The following is a 17,442-nucleotide window of genomic DNA, read 5'->3' as shown; positions in this document are numbered from 1 at the left end:
GACTCATCATTGTTAAGTATAAAGTATAGTTATGTAAGTAAAGCCAGCATGCTAGTATTGCACAAGGGGGGAAAAGCCTCCAGAACACAAGAAAACGGAATAACGTAATTCTCTCCAATACTCTGTTGAAAGAAAAAGGAAGCTCTTGACACAACATCTTCATGATTCTGGTAGCTCCAGGTGTCCTGGTGCTGCAGCGGGTTTGCTCTCCCTTTTGACTGCTCTGAAACTGGTAGGTGTATTCCAGATCATTAAAAACCGGTATTCCAGCAGCTCCAGCAAAGTGTGGTACTATTTAATTTCTTGAAGAGTGAGGCTTTATTTCAAAATATCATATATATTTATATCTATACTTTTAAATGGTATAAAGTAAATTGTAGATCCAAACGTATAAGACTATTGTTCATACTTCATCATCACGAAAACTTTACCAAAGAACCATTTTTCTTCATTTTTCTTTTCTGTTGTCAAAAATCTGGGGCATTATTTCCATAGAATATTTTATTTCACACAGTAAAGCCACTGTTATTATCTGGTCAACAGTCAAAGTGCAAATAAGAAATCCATTTGGCTTGTAAATGCTTGAGATGGTTTACATTTTGAATATGTTGTCCTCTGTAAATCAGTGGTTCTCTCATCCAGGAGACGCTATTAGGTTCTTGGGTGAATCTGCAACGAAATGCAAAACAATCAATTACATACGTTACAGAAATGAACACAAAAGCTGGATTGATAGTCCGCTGGTGGTGGCACATGACTCTGCCAAATGGGTGTCTGAGTTCACAGCCTGAGATCAGCATTTTGTTTTGTGCTCCAGCTTGGTCTGATGGTGTTCAGGGGCAGCATGGCCAGCTCCTGTGGGGATGTATGGGCACGAGCATCTTCCTGCCCTCTTGAATGACTAGCTTGTGGGACACCACTGATTTGCATGGAGAGACAGGTGAGGGGTTGGTTACATTAGATAACAGAGACTTGATCTACTTGAATGTGCTAAAAACCCCTACAAGGAAAACTGGCCATTGTTCAGGTTTCTGTGACTCTGAAATAAGAATGACCTATCAGACGCTGACATTTTTAGCTTCCTTGAGAAGATGTGTTGTTTTTTGGTTACATCAATACACATAAATGAATAGCATAGCCCTTCTCTAGTCAATTTAAGTGAGTAGCAATACTCACACTGACTTCAGGAGGCTCAGTCCTTAAATTAGGAGAACAATTATTAGCAGAGCAGTAGACTGTATGATGGGATGCAGCAGTAATTGTCTTAGCAACAGATATTTACTGCCTTGTGTTCTTTTTACTACTTTGAGGTGACCTCTTAATTAGAATGATTGCTACAACAAAAACAAAGGGCTTTAGTCAATGCTCTAAATCGAAATTTAATCTGAAATATAGGTCAGCGTATTAACCTGTTCAGCCTGTTAAAAAAAATCCTAAAACCGTTCAGAATTTTTTTTCCAGTTCTGTCCAGTTCCAGTTCTATTTTCTGCTGTCCTGATTTGCCATTAACAAATGATCTTCTGGGCTGGGTTTTCTCTCACACAGACTGAACAAATCCCATTCTCTTTGCTGTACCACTGCAGCCATTAGCTCAAGGAGGGAGGGAGCTGAATATGCTCTGGGATTCAGGTTTCAAGGGACCATAACCTCAGCTGTTGCAGTATTACTGGGCAAGTAGTCTAGGAAATGTGAGTAGTTCTTTCACCTACACTACTCAGGAGACAATATAAAAATGACCTGATGGCATAATATATTGTAAACTGAATGTTATTTATGAGAAACAGCTTGGCCTACTTGTTAGAGCAGGGGATATGAAATCAAGAGACCTGGATCCTACTCAGCCACTGTGTGACTTTGGGCAAATCCTTTAAGTTCTGTGCACTGTAGTTTTCCCTATCTGTAAAATGAGGATAAGAAATATACCTATTTTTGTAAAGGGCTTTGAGGGCACTATTATTATGAGCGTAGCTTATAGTAAAAATAGGACAATTTGCTGAATTACATGGATACTGGGTGAAATTCACACCTGGCACAGAGGGCCAGCACAAAGCCTTCTGAATCACCTAAGCTCTGAACAGGAATGGTACGATGGAGAGTGGATTGACTGCACTGGGGTGCCTGCCCAAAACCTACATGCTGTGCAAGGATCTCTAACTCTGTATAGGTCTGTGTAGAAAGCTACAACTGGATCCAGGGAAATGACCATGATCAAAGGGACTGCAGCTACTATTCCAGTCCCCAACATCATAGCCCTGCTCATTGGCACCAACTTGGGAGGGTAGATTTCCACCTCCCAACCCATCCAGCCTCTGCCTACAGAGAGCCCAACCCAGTAGTCCGCTAGCTGGCTGGAACGGGTTGTGCACTCTGCGAGTTGCAGTGTGACCTCACAGCCTGGTCTCTGATACTTTTGCGAAGAAAGTGTCAGAGAAGAATCAAAGCTTTTCAGATGATCTCCAAAACTCATGCTGCCTTTTAAAACAAGTGAAAAGTGATAAAAAAAAGTTTGACATGAGACCCAAATAAATTAAAAAAACAATTTCTGGACAAAATTTCAGACAGCTGCTCTATCAATAGAAAATAAATCATTTTGCAGAAGCTGTGGACAGCTCTTTAAGTCTTGGGCTTGAACATCTTAAATACTCAACCATGTTAAAAGTTAAAGGGCTAAAGTCAAGTGCGCAGTCACAGAGAAACAGGAACACTGGGTCAGATCTGTGGTCCCTCAAGTGCAATATCCTTTCTCTGACAGGAACCAGTTGCAGCCACTTCAGGGGAAGGTGCAAGCATTCCTGTAACTAGAGTGGAATGAATATTTTTCAGTTTAGTGGCAGAACCAAAAAAAAATCAGAAAAGAATTGTTTCAAGTCAAACTGAAGCTGAATTTTTTAGTTCTTTCTTGCTCAACGGAAACTGGAAAAAAATTCATTTTTTCTTTTCATTTTGATTCTGGTTGGTTTTTGTACCCCCTTTAAATGCATTTTTGTAACAAATCTAGCTTGATTTTTAAAGGAAAGGTAATTTCAAAATGAAAACTTGAAATATTTCATTTTGAAAATGTCAAAACAAACCATTTTGACTTTTGCTAATTCTTTATTTCATTTTAATTCACTGAATGTGACCTGAATTTGCGAATGCTTTCATTTGACTGAAAAATGCATTTTTCAGTAAAGAAACTGTTCACTAAAAAAATTTCACACAGCTCTGCTTGGAATGGACAACTATGCATAATTTACTGTAGTGGGAGTTTCTTCCTATCCATCAGTTAGGTTCAGGTTTATGCCCTGAAGCATGTGAATTTTTATCTCATATATAATTGTGGAAATGTTCATAGTCAGGATACCAGTCCCTGAGTCCCTCAAAGTTCTTTTGTGTATGGAGAACACTCATGGCAAATTAGTTTAAGGCTCAGAATGACTTGTGCTAAACCCTTTTCTAATCATCACGGATATATCCAGATATTGGCTGACTGGCGTTGCTTCTTCCTGACTCCTATCATTGAAATATATGCAAACAGAGACACACAGCCCTCAGTCATCTGATCTGGGCCAGGAGCACACATATTTCTGGAGCACACCTTTCTCCTGTGCTATCTGAAATGACAGTGGGCTTTTTAAGAAACAAAAATTAAATTCCTATTTCAGGAGTTGATTGGTTTTTTTTGCCATTTAAGGATCAAGCAGGCTACTTCAAGCAAAAGTTTAACTCATCCAAAAGTATATCCAAGATTTCTGTCTCCATGATTTAAGAGATCATTATTAAGCCTTTTGCCACTTTGCCTTTATCAATTTTAGTTTAGTCTGCAGAAGAGAAGAATGAGAGGGGATTTGATAGCTGCTTTCAACTACCTGAGAGGTGGTTCCAGAGAGGATGGTTCTAGACTATTCTCAGTGGTAGAAGAGGACAGGACAAGGAGTAATGGTCTCAAGTTGCAGTGTGGGAGGTTTAGGTTGGATATTAGGAAAAACTTCTTCACTAGGAGGGTGGTGAAACACTGGAATGCGTTACCTAGGGAGGTGGTAGAATCTCCTTCTTTAGAAGTTTTTAAGGTCAGGCTTGACAAAGCCCTGGCTGGGATGATTTAATTGGGGATCGGTCCTGCTTTGAGCAGGGGGTTGGACTAAATGACCTCCTGAGGTCCCTTCCAACCCTGATATTCTATGATTCTATGAATTCTGTTCTGTCACAATGTTTCAAGGTAACAAAACAAAATGCTGCTCGAAGCTTACCCTACACAAGCTCATTAAAATAACTCCTATGGGTAAATGCCAGAAACATTTTTTTTCATTTCTGAATACCTGTAGGTTTTTAATTTAAATGAAATACAATAACCCATTCTGATTAGATTGAATCGCACCTCTGAATATTAATGAGTTTCACTCCTAAGTTTCTAACTATTATTACTAGATATTGACTATTACCTACACCTTGGTTCACAGGATGCTTTTGGATGGTGAAGCTTAAGAAATTACAAATTCCTACCAAAACTAATAAGATTCCTAAATTACATATTTGCAAGGCAGAATGCAAGATTACCCTAGGGTGCTACATTAAAAATCTAGCACAAGAACAACAATAATAATAATGTAAATAACAAAAGTTTTAAATTTCTCCTCACATTACTTGTTAAATAATTTCCCTTTCTGAAATTTGTGATTCATTAGGGAAAGAGATACTAGGACATGTGATCATTTTCATGCTATATGGCCTAATCTCAAATGCTATTTCAATTTAGAACAGACAAGCCATAAACATGGGGTGGCACATGGCTCCGCCACCCCACAAAGAGATCCAGCAAGAAACTGGAACTCTGTGAATCATAGTTCCTTCCCCATTTCTCTCTTTCTTCTGGGAGTGGGAGAATGATGGACTAAGTCCCTTTTTAAGGTGCAGGAATGTTTAGATGAAGTCAAAAACATTTCTGCAAATGTTTCCTTTTTTGGGGGGAAAAAAGCCTTTTTCAATTTAGTTGGGTTTGGACCTGCTTTGAGCAGGGGGTGGGACTAGATGACCTCCTGAGGTCCCTTCCAACCCTGATCTTCTAGTGTGTATGGTAACACCCATTGTTTCATGTTCTCTATGTATATAAATCTCCCCACTGTATTTTCCACTCCATCATCTGATGAAGTGGGCTGTAGCTCACGAAAGCTTATGCGCAAATTAATTTGTTCGTCCCTAAGGTGCCACACGTCCTCCTGTTCTTTTTACAATAATTAACAAACTTGTAGGACAAATCTTTTTGACAAGCCCTAATGCCTTTCAACAGCTCCTGCACAACAAGGTTGTCTCCCCCGGTGCTGCTGGGCTGAGTTCTGTGAGGCTGCAGCATGTAAAACAATGGGGATTAGTTAATGTGAGGAGGGGGAATGTGACATTCAGTGTAGATGTTCTCCTGTTTCCTCATCCAACCAGGGCTCATTTCCTCACGGGGTGACTGGGAGATGACTGTATGGTGGAGGGAAAGCTACTGTTGCCCAGCTGCACAAACACCATCATGTCTTTTCCCACGTGTTTGCGCCTTTCTGCACTGCGCACTGGAGGGTGAGGGGGTGGGCAGAATGAGCTTTCATTTTAACTCAATCTCCTGTAGATGAAATAAAAGCCATGGACTCAGAAATTAGCTATTACTATGACGTACTAGCCAGCAAAATCTCATACCTATCAACCCATGGCTTTCATAATTGTATCTTTAACCAACAAAAATGAGCCTGCCGATAGGCTATTTTATTCCTTGGAGGCAATGACTTTCAGAAAGGTACACAGTGCTGAGATGCCAGTTTGAAAACCTGGGCTCAGCTGAGATCTCTGAATCTGAAAACCTGTGCCTGATGTCGGGAGAAGGTCAGAGCGCTGGAAACTGACAAAGCAGCCAACCAACCTTCTATACAAAAGCAAGATGCAGTCCTGGTGACTGTAAAAGTGTATGGGTGAACAAGGGCAAGTGATTCCCTTTCAGTAGGTACAAATGGAAACATGACTTACTCTGGTGGTCTTGATTTTATTGCCAGTTGCACACATCCATCCAGAATTATCAGGTAATGTCTTGCATTCTTCTCCCTCTAGGCAGGGCTCCATTTCACACCACCATTTCCCAATCACTATAGAAGCTAAAAAGAAAAAGACAACATTTACAACTTCATCTTGATAAATCATAATGAAAAGTTTGATTGAATGAAACGACAACTCAAACCTCCATTTCCCATTAAAAGCCCTGAAAATTAAATATTGTTGCAAGGATCTCATCAAGTAGTTACTTATATTGCATGTCATTCTAACATGAGACACTTTTCGTGATAAGGTATTGTTTGGCATAGCCTCATTTTATATCTGTCCTGTTCTATTGTTACTATACTTTCCAGGACTAATAGGGTGATGTGAAAAGAAATTGCCCTTCATAGAAGACATCTAGCACTCCACTTATTATTTCAGATATGCAGCTCTCCTAGGCCAGTATGTGCTCCTTGTATTTTCAATGTATTTAGTAAAGCTGGGCAGGAACTGGATTTTCTCCTTCTGCAACGAAACTAAATCAATCATTTCTAAATTCCCTGGGAAACAAAATTTAAAAACTAAAAATACCAGAAGGGGACATTTTGAAAATGTCAGAAAGGGACACTTCAACATTAACAAAAATGTTTCATTCCTTTTCTCCACCCCCACCCCCACAAAAGTTTCATGAAAATCCACACATTTTTCAAAACTTTTTGGCATAAACAGAATTTTCCATTGCAAATCTGTTTCGATGAAAGTTTTCTGACTGGATCTAGTGTTTAGCAGTTATTAGCATTTCTATAAAAATGTAGTTCATTGAGTAGAAAATGCAACTGCAGTGGATAAACGTACAGTAACTTTTACGCCATCTCAATAAATATAATCTAGTTGGTGTATTTACCTATAATCCCTCATATCCAGCCAATTTATGCTACCATCAGTATTTCCCAGCATTGACCAGATTGTACTGCAAAGATATAGAGAACCAGAACTATGACAATTGTCTCAGTGCTGTAGCTATATTGGTTTGTATTGGAACTACCAGCTGCAAATGACACAGATCCATGTATCCCATCTTCCTGTCGTATGTCCCAAGCGACCCACAGACTCAGTACAGACCCTTGTTCAGCTCCCATGTCTTGACAGCAAGAAACACGCGCATCTTGTGTCTTATCCCTTCCCCCGCAGTCCAGAAATAACTCTGTATAAATGTAACCATTTCATTGGCTCCTCTACCCACCAAACGTGTAGTGAATGAAACACCCCATGGCTCTGTAACACTCTGAAATGATTCAGAACATCACAATAGAAGGCAAGTGGATAGTGGGCAGCATTATGGGGTCAGAGTATGTTTGTGGAAACAGAACTACGAATTTCCTGACATTCAAATATTTATTGTAGTAACTTGAACCTTAACTTTGAATTTCCAAACATTTATCATTTTAATAACTACAGTGTTCTAATCATATAGTTTGACTATAACTAATCTTAATGAAGTTTTTTTTTTTTTTTGCCTGGGAATTGGTCTCTGTCTATAACCTTAATTGTATCTTAATGACATTTTTGTCTGGGGATTTTGACAACATTTAGCTGACTTTGCAATTTCCAGCTAATTGTTGCTCGAGTTGCTCTATCTTTGGTTTGTTTCCCCTGATGCTTAACTATCAAACCTTCTCATGTGATGTAAGGGTATTTAACCCATTGGTATCTCCTATGATATCAGCTTCAATATTTAGGCCCGTATCAGCATATAGCCTATGTTTAAAGTGTAAGGCTATCTTGTGTCCCATGTTCATACCTTGGGGAACACTCAAAGCATATGGATCAAAGTACACCTTGCAGTCTTGTATTTCACACATTGATCCCTTTCTTATTTAGCTGTGTCATATAATTGGGGGCTGCAAAATATGGAGCCCTGTTTTGAAATAGCTGAATGCAAGTCTGCTTTGTTTAACAGAGTACTGTAAAGCTACATCTCTGTATCTTTAAGTGGGCAAAGCCACTTAAAAAAAAATCACAGGCCTAAACCTCAACTCGAATGTCAAAGAGAACCAAATGTAAACCCTTATCAGACACAGAAGTGTTTAGATAACTATCCCTTCTCCTCTAGCTGGCCCCTACCACAGTCTCCTTTGTTGATGTACCTCTGAAGATCACTGATCTGGAGAGCTTGGGGCCAAGCCAACCCTGTCTACAGAATGGGGGAGGCGGGATCAGGCAATTTACAATAGAGAACAGAAGGGAGCTGCAGTAAGGACGAAGCCCAGGGGGGCTATAGGGAGACTGCAGAGAGTGTGAGAGAGAGGCTCCCACAGGGAAGATCCTAACCTAAGACCAGGGGAATTGCTCCAACTAGGAAGGACTGGGTGTAACCTGCTAAGGCAGGAAGGACTGACCAGACCTGGGGCGTTTCGGCTGTACCCAGCTGTAGAGAAGAGTTTTGCACTTTAAGTTAATAAATCAGACCTTAAGGAGGGCTGTTGTGATTGGACTGGAAGAACCGTGAGTGGAGTTTATTTGGGGATCCAAGAAGGGAAACTGAAGTGGCAGGCTGTGTGCAGTGTTGCCCTACGGACACCAAGGGGTGCTGTGAGGTGGCCACTCATCTGCCATCTCAATACGTTTTGCCTGTATATTGGACTAGCTGGATCGTCTTATTTTATAGAAGATTCCGAGGCTGGAAGAGCGGGGTGGCTGTGGGGAGAGGGTTACTGCCATGCACTTCTGACCCAGAGAAAAATCAAGAGCGTGCCAGATTTGACTAGAACATCAGGGAGATGACAGACCTGAGACCCACCCACACCAGGAGATGAGGAGGGAGATGGAGAATTTGGGTGACTGTACAAGTAAGGGAAAAGATGCTGGAGGCTTAAGGGATATGTTAGTGGAAGGGGAAAGTGATTTAGGGGTCAAGAGAAGGTTAGGGTGGTGTCAACAGCATGGGAGAAATATCTGGTTGGGCTGGAGGGGTGGAGACAGCTGGAACACATTTAAAACAGTGGACATGAGAGAGAGAGAGAGACTTCAAAAGGTTTGAATGAATTTTGATTTGCATTCTTTTCCCCTCCCCCCCCTGCTTTTTGAGGGGTGGGACTATCTTACCCAATTCTTCTGAAATTCACTCATTGCTGTATACTCATTGTATACTTAAATGTGCAAGTCACATTGCTCTAGCAGACCTGATGTGTGGATCCTTCGGGTCCACCTACCCTACTGACATTGCTGCTCCAGTTCTAAATCACCAGGAATGAAAAAAAACACTCTGATCTTAGCTCCAGGGGGGGAAATTGCCTTTTCCTAGCACCATTCCAATTTAGTATTTTGTCACTGGTTTCCCAATCAAGTGCATGACAAATGAACTACTGCCAGCAGGGTCAGCCTTCCGTAACTTTGCATTCCCCTGACAGCCACACACCTAATTCCCTGTCCTTGTTAATGCTCCCAGGCCTTTCTGACCCTACTTACTTTGCTGCAGACTAACCAACAGCAAGTATATGTACATGCGCACAAATACACTTGAAAAAGAATATCAGGATCTCCAAGGCAAAGAGGCTGCCTGAGGAATAAAAATGATTTTGAAATGACTGTAACAGATTTAATGAATCCAAGAAAAATTATGTGACTTTCCCCACGGATAAGCTGATTTCTATACAAAGCTGCTCATGACCCCTGCAGAACAATAGTGCTGGTTAATACTGCCCATGGTAATGCCATGAAATGATCAACATATGAATTTGTCTGACTCTTCCTGCGTGATTTTTCTTAAAAATGCCTCCTGGGCAGACTGCCCTTGGAAAGGCAGAGGTTAGTGTCACCAACAACCGCTGGAGGCTCTGGATTCTCTCCCGATGAAACCCTGGGGCCAAGAGCCGCAGAGGCTGACGCATCACAGCTGTTCCTGCCACCTCAACACCAACTGGGACTCTGATTGGAGAGCTCTGCCTGTAACAGGGGGCACATCCCAGTTGGTTCAGACCTAGTGCCAGGGCCAGGAGCAGACTGTCAGACCTTTCCTGGGGGGGAAGGGTTTTTTTTTTGTTCATCTGCCACTCACCAATGGCTCTCACTACACCTCTCTCCTGCATTGTAGCATCTGTCCTCCACCTCCTTCTTTCCACTGGCACCATCTCTCCTTCCTGGTTACCCACGCCACTCTACAGTTCCCACCAGTTCTGCCTGCTCCTCTTCCCTTCTCCACCCTGATCTCCCCTGGCCAGCACACAGCTAGGTGCCATGCCTACATCCTCCTTCCCACCTCTGGGGACATTTGCCCCAACCCTGACCCCGGCTCCATCCCCACCCTCTCTACCTCCCCCACCCATCTCCACCCTTTCCCTGCCACCATTCCTAACCTATCCTCCTCCTTCCCCCTCCTCTTCTCTTGCTATCTCTGGAATGCACACTCTGGGCATGTCTACACTTATCTCCGGAGCAATCGATCCAGCGGGGGTCAATTTATTGCGACTAGTGAAGACGCGATAACTTGACCTCCGAGCGCTTTCCCATCAACTCTCGTACTCAACTGGAGCCAGAAGCAGAGGAGGAGTCGACGGGGGGAGCATCAGCAGTCGACTTACCGCAGTGAAGACACCACGGTAAGTAGATCTAAGTACGTCGACTTCAGCTATGTTATTCACGTAGCTGCAGTTGCGTAACTTAGATCGATTTCCACCCCCCCAGTGTAAACCAGGCCTCTATCTTTAAAAAGTTTACAGCTATCCATGACCTATTCCTGTGTTATTCTCTCCAACTCCTGTCTCACACAGAGACCCAGATGCCTTCATCTGACATGGAAGAAAGGCAGAAGACCATGAATGTTGTTTAGTTAGGCTGCAACTTTATTCACTTATTATGTCTGGGAATACCCAGCAACTGATTGCACAGTGCGGGGAGGAAGAGATCAGCTCCCTGCTGATCCAGATGTAGGAGCCCCAAGCCCTATTCCTCAGCTACCTTAAAGAGATCCAGGAAAAGGAGGGAGGTCGGCTCTCCGCTGATGAGACATACAAGCCTCAACCCCCATAATCATGTTCCATAAGGGATGGTTTCCTTCACATTCTTTCCCAGTCCAACTTATCTGATAATCATATCCGGCCTATGCCGAGTACCTGCACTGGACATCTGCCGTAAGGAGGCACCAGCAAAATGCCTGGCTGCCTCCCCCATGTCCCTGCCAGGTTCTGATCCTGGTAAAGAGGTCCTCCATGTGGCTGCATGCAGTATAAATACCCCTCCCACTCTTCCAGTCAGCAGGGAGGGCAATGAAATGACCTTGATCTGGGCCCACCTGCATCTGCCCTGCCTGTCTATCCCTGTAAGCTTTCCCTCTTCTCTCCCTTGTTGCAAGGGAGCCCTTAAGGGGTCAAAGCCACATTTCTTTCAGCTAGCCAGCCAAAGACCCACTTGTATCAAGGTTGCAGTGTGCACAATTTAGCATAAATGTTCACTTGTGATGGTCACAGAATGCAATTGCAAACACAAGCATATCAGCCCAGAGGAGATACTTGTACCTTTCCAATGGACTGTTTAGCAATGGTGTTACCACTGGAAACCAGCCGAGGCTTTCATATGCTGACCTCATCCATCGGACTAATGCACAACAGCGTTCCAGGAATGACTCACTTGCTACATCCCATTGTTTCATGGTCTTTGTGTATATAAAATCTCCCCACTATATTTTCCACTGTATGCATCCAATGAAGTGAGCTGTAGCTCACAAAAGCTTATGCTCTAATAAATTTGTTAGTCTCTAAGGTTCCACAAGTCCTCCTTTTCTTTTTACGGATACAGATTAACACGGCTGCTACTCTGAAACCTTGCTACATCTATTTGCCTAAAATGTCACAAAGGAGTCTCAGAAACTGCAACCCAAGTACAAAATGTTACCAAAGTAGAGCTACCCTCTGTAGAATCACCTCCCCATCCAAACATGAAAGATATTTCCTAATGATGAGCCTTGCAGCATCTTTCTGCGGTGTAATGTGTACTGTAAGTTGTCCGAACAGTTGGCTCAAGAGTTAATATAACTGCTCATGGATTCCCATTGAGCTCTGATCAATTTTGTAAAGCACCAAGCTCCGTAGTCTTCCTTATGAAGTATTTAGCAATGTGGCAAGCAAGCTTGTACGAGAGATCTGAAAACCAAGTAGCCATCTTTCCTAGTTTTGCTTCTTTATTCAGTGTGCTAATGGACAATATCTTGGAAGCCTGTCAGCAATGAAGGGCGGGGTCTGAAGTGATCTTTGGCATTTCAGAGCCACTTCTTGTGGCAAACGTTACCCACAGCTGTACCCTGAAACCATGAGTTACAAGGCAGTCGCAGAAACTTGTTCCAAGCATTGGGGAGAAGCCGAACTCTTATGGATCTACTGCTCCATAGGGGAGTGGAAATCTTTAGGCAGAAGACCCAGAAAAGAAGGGAACTTGCCTGACGTCAGGCCCAGCGTACCTTACAGTGACGGTCGAAAGCTTTTTGTAAATCTAAAACACTGGAAAAGTTACCATCAAGAGACGTTAAAAAAAAATTAGGTTTCAAACATTCCACTTGAGCAGAGTTTTCCAAAGTCTGGTTGGGCATTTTCTAAATTAAAAAAAAACCAAAGGGGGTGTGCTCAGTTTGGGAAGGTCCATTTAGTTTAAAATATGGTGCTGGGCCTGATTTTAGGCCACAATTCCCCTCTGAAGTATGGTGGAGAGGCTCTGAGATTGGAAAGTGGGTAGAGTACATGAAGGGGAATAGAAAGTACCATCCCACTGCCTCCAAACCTCTTCTGCATTACTTGAGCTGTGCTGCTCCACATGGGCAGCGTACTGGGCTAGAGTAAAGTGGAAAAGGCTTGGGACTAACAACTGAACCCATCCCGGTCCTTTCTCAGTGTAAGTTACAATGCAAAAACCTTGTGAGTGGCTGCTAACCTGAGCAGTCATAGCTCAGCCCTACATTGCTTGTTTAAGATGTAAAGAGAAGATATGAGCTGGCATAGCGACCATGCAAGGTAGAAAGGCAGGGAGAAGACTCATGTTGCAAGGCAGCAGAGACATGCTGAGACCATGGGAAATGGTCCTACATTTTCTGTTGATTTCTGGCTCCTGCTAGTGCTGCCAGCCTTGCGGCCATGTCACAGCAAGGGACAAAGTTCCCCTTCTGGGTCATTTTAACGCAGGAAAGGGAAACCTAAAAGGTTTGATAAAATGGGCTGTTGTCTTGGCTGACATTATTTATGGAGCTGGTTTTCCACGGAGGTTGGAAAATTTCACAAGCCTGAGAAGGCACAGTGTCCTCTCGCAGGTACCGTGCAAGGTTTCTGCAAATTGGAATGAGAACCATGCAATGAGAACCATGGCGGGGAGATCCCAAGAGACTCTGATGGTGAGTTCATGCATCTATGAAAAGACCAAAACTAGCATAATCATGTTTCACTTACAAATTATACCCTTATTCAAGGAATCTTTCAAGTTCACTAAAACTTAACAGGCACCAAGAATAACAATAGACATATCATCGTTAGATAGGAACATAGGAACTGCCAGACTGGATTAGACCCATCATCCCTCTAGGCCAGTATCCGGTCTCTGACAGTGGCCAACTTCAGAGGAAGGTGCAGGAAACCCTGCAGCAGGTGCATGAGGGATAATCTGCCTTATGTGAAAGTCTTGTCCTAACCCCTAATAGTTAGAGATTGTCTTAAGGCCTGAAGCATGAGGTTTTATATCCTTTCCAGAACTCTTCTTTTAGCAATAAATATTGCAGCTAGGCTTTGAAGGATTAGAGTGTATCAGTAAACGTTGATTTCACTGTGTACACGCAAACTGACAAAAACATTTCCATCCTTAATAATCAAAATGTATACATAGGCAAAGGCTATGTCTACATAATTTTCCACAACTGTGAAAATTTAAATGAATAAAAAATTAAAAACTGCTTAAAAATAAACATCAATATTGTCTGTCAAAATTATATAAAAATTGAATTCTGTCAAGCCTAATTATGACTCTGGATAGTTTTGTTATCCAAATAAATATCTATCGCCTCTTTGACTCTTGCTAGTTCCTTGTTCGCAGCCTGCAGAGAAATCTTATGGAAGAGAGTTCTACAATCTGACTATGCACTGTATGGAAAAATATTCCTTTTGGTCAGGTTTTCAATTTGCCACCTTTCAGTTCCAGTGAAAGTCCCCTGTTCTTTATCACCGCGTATTCTGGGGAGGATTGCCACTCGTTTACATTTGACTTAATTTCCAAGTTATAGTCCTGCATCTCAGTTCAAAGAGGCAGGTGAAAGTTTTCCAGTGAACCGTGGAGTTTTACTAGTTACCTTGACTGGGGTTTGGTACATTCTTCAGAACAAATGACCCAGGAAACAGAATTTAGTTTCACACAGCATAGGCTGTTAAAGTGCTTGTGTGTGAGAGAGAAAACTGGTAAGATGAAGCTGCTTGTTCCCTAGGAAGGTCTACCATCCAGGCCTCATGGGTGCTGGAGAACCACAGCTTTTCTGATGTATTAACTGTTAATTTTAGGATTCCAGTGACAAAATTATGTTTTAACCTTACTCAGTCACCAGACAGAATAACATCATGGAGCTTGGATGTTCAGATCACGCTGACTTAGAAGCTCACAACAAACCCTCCAATATGGTGTTCCTTGTGTTGTCAACATCTGGGGAATACATTGAGCCCAGATGTTTTTCATCCAAGACTGATTTTATGGTGCCAGCTGCCCTCAGTTATTGATGGTGGGGAGAGAAATCAGGTCCGTGGAAAAAAGAGGTTTGGCTGTTATATCTTTCCTGTCTCTTATGAGCCTAAGTCAAAAATTGTTGTTGTTTTTAAGAAAGCTAATTTTTTAATGGAAAGTTTAAAATATAATAATCTACTTAATAGAGGACAAACAAGACACAGCCAAGTGGTCAGAGCATCAGCAGTATCCTTGTATAGTATATGAAGGACTGTGTTGACCTAGGATACAATGCAAAGATTCAAGGAGCATGACAACTATTGAAAGTAATCTTATCTCTGTTTACATAGCTCTGTTGCATTTAAATACATATGGTTTACCTGAAAGACTAAAATGGTTGCAAGGATCTGCTTGTACTTGCTCTGAACTCAGTGGGTTGCAGTCTGCCAGGGTTCACGTGAACCTTTTTGTTTTGCTTTGCATGCCGGGACTGGGGTTTTTTGTTCTGCATTTGTATGGCACCTAGAACAATGGGGTCCTGATCTTGATTGGGGATGCTAGCTGCTACTGGAATAGAAATAATATTTCCACTTTGAATTTCAGGATCAAATAAAAATCCCCAAGTCACCGTAAAACTGTTGAAAACACCAAAATTTGCCCAATTTGATGGCAAAACCATGTGAACATATCAAGTTTCTCATCATTTCCAGCCAAAAGCCTAAATCCAACCAGACTCGGGGCATATTTAGCAAAAGATTCACAATCCTTTTGTTGAAAATGACTGGTGATTCCGCTTTGTAACAAAACCCAAGCTGTGTGAGTCTTCTCTTGTTTCAATATTTTATTACAAAAGTTTCTTACAGCTTCAGGTCTGGCATTAAACTGGGGGCCAGCTTGTGTTATTGAGTAGCCGGTTGCCATGCACATATCAAGAAGTCATGGGCACAAGTACTCAGATTTATTCCTGCTAATGAACGGTGGATATAAAATTACAGACACAAATTTTGCAGATGCAATTTCCCTTTGACCTCCCTGTTCCCCAGCTTATGAAATGTCTATAACAATATTTAAGTCACAGCATATTATGAGATATAATTAATGTTTGCAAGGCATAAAAAAAGAGCCTAACAGAAATGCAAAGTATTGCTAAGTATTTTGGCCACTCTTTATAACTGTTTTGAGAGGACAAACTATATACCAAGGCATTATTTCCAATAAAACTACAGGAGCAATCCACATCCTTTTGGCTTTGATAAATATACATATTTTGTTTTCACACAAGAAAGAGAAATATTACTATAAACCTCCTCCTGATTGCAGGTATGAAGTTACTCCTGGAATCACCAGGCAGAGAGTTAGGTTGCAAACCCTTTCTGGCAATGTTTGCAATAATGGAAAAGTTGTAGAGTAAGTGTAAGGCATTCTATTTTAATCTAGTTCCCACTAGAGAAGATTGATATAAATAACATTTAAATAGAGAACACATTTCAGATGCCAGCAGTGAAAAAGACTTTGTCAGCCTAATGAAAAGATATCAATTTTCTCCACTTTATTCAATAAATTGAGAGTCATTTTCTAAATGGGATTGGATTAAAGGAAAGTTCAAACTCCCAGTGAGAGACTCTCTCCACTGATGGAGACTTTAGTCAAGGGAAATAGCACAGGGCTAGATTAAAACCTTTCAGGCAGTTTCAGATCTATAAAAATGATAGAAACCAGAACAGGAGTATCTGTAATGCTGTGCTCACCTATTCTTTAAAAAACAAAATCTCAGGAAATTGAATGAGGCACATTGTTTCTCTTCGTTCATTAGGACGTCATGGGGTGCAGAGTGAATTACAAGCCTGGGAACTTGAAACTTCTGGCAGGAGAAGACTAGAGTGAAGGGATATGGTATCGAAAGCATTATGTATTTTACAAACAGACTGAGATGGCATTTACTCAGGGAGTTGTAAAGTAGGAGTGTGATAAGACAAAAGAATAAACATAAACCAGAAGATTTCAGGTTGAATAATGTTGTCTAACAGAAATACAAGATGTTTTCTGTTGGGAGTTCACCAAGCTAGCTGCTTTAATTCAATTTAATTCAACTTTAGAAACATTAATCCAACACTCATGCAGTGTAATACTTCACAGTTTTTTATAGTTATAATTTTTATACTTTTTTTCTAAGACAAAAAATACCAGATCATCATAATTCACGACGTAAAGAGGGTTAGGATAAAGTGGGGGGGTAGGGGGGATGAGAAAGGACATACCTATTTTTGCAGTCTGCATTAATAGCCCTCTAAAAAATCAGCCCAAATTGCTTTGAACTTTTTGGGCATGCCCCTTGTGTGGAATGCCAGTTGTTCGTTAGCTGCCAGGTCAGCCATATCACTGAGCCAGGATACTTTGCAGTCTTTGATAACAGATTGCTGGTGTTACTGGAAAAGCTGATATTTTCCCATGTTTAAAATATAAGCATACCACAATCATTGATAACAATTTGGCAAGTGATATCTCAGGGCTCCTGATTGCCTTGGTTTCTGGTTTACAGTATTAGTTTAATTGTGGCAAACAATAAAAAGACATCATCATATTGTTATTTTTCTTTTATCACTTTCTAATCTTCTTTCCAATTTGCTGCTGTTGCAGAAACTTTAAGCACTGGAGCAGAATATATTGCTTTTTGTATAGGACTCTTGCTGTTTTTCATTACAGTTTATTCAGCAGCAAGGTTTTTTTGAAAGCACATATTCTAAGCTTTAAGGAAGGTCTGACAAGATGGAAAAA

At 41.4% G+C, this 17,442-nt stretch overlaps 1 protein-coding gene across 2 annotated transcripts in view; it reads right to left on the bottom strand.

Moving 5' to 3' along the window:
• Positions 1–471: 471 nt before the first annotated feature.
• The window catches only part of TAFA1 (TAFA chemokine like family member 1), a 350,487-nt gene continuing 333,516 nt past the window's right edge, over positions 472–17,442 (bottom strand). For both annotated transcript variants that reach the window (XM_073351052.1, XM_073351051.1), the window contains 2 exons: positions 5,983–6,107; positions 472–669 (listed from right to left, as the gene is read on the bottom strand). In XM_073351052.1, the coding sequence (XP_073207153.1) occupies positions 652–669; positions 5,983–6,107 (143 nt within the window). In that variant the 3' untranslated portion in view covers positions 472–651. The remainder of the gene's footprint in view (positions 670–5,982; positions 6,108–17,442) is intronic.

Source organism: Lepidochelys kempii, chromosome 7 (assembly GCF_965140265.1).
Source record: "Lepidochelys kempii isolate rLepKem1 chromosome 7, rLepKem1.hap2, whole genome shotgun sequence".
Taxonomy (NCBI): Eukaryota; Metazoa; Chordata; order Testudines; family Cheloniidae; genus Lepidochelys; species Lepidochelys kempii.
The sequence above is the reverse complement of the archived record's forward strand: the minus strand, read 5'-3'. Positions and strand labels throughout refer to the sequence as shown.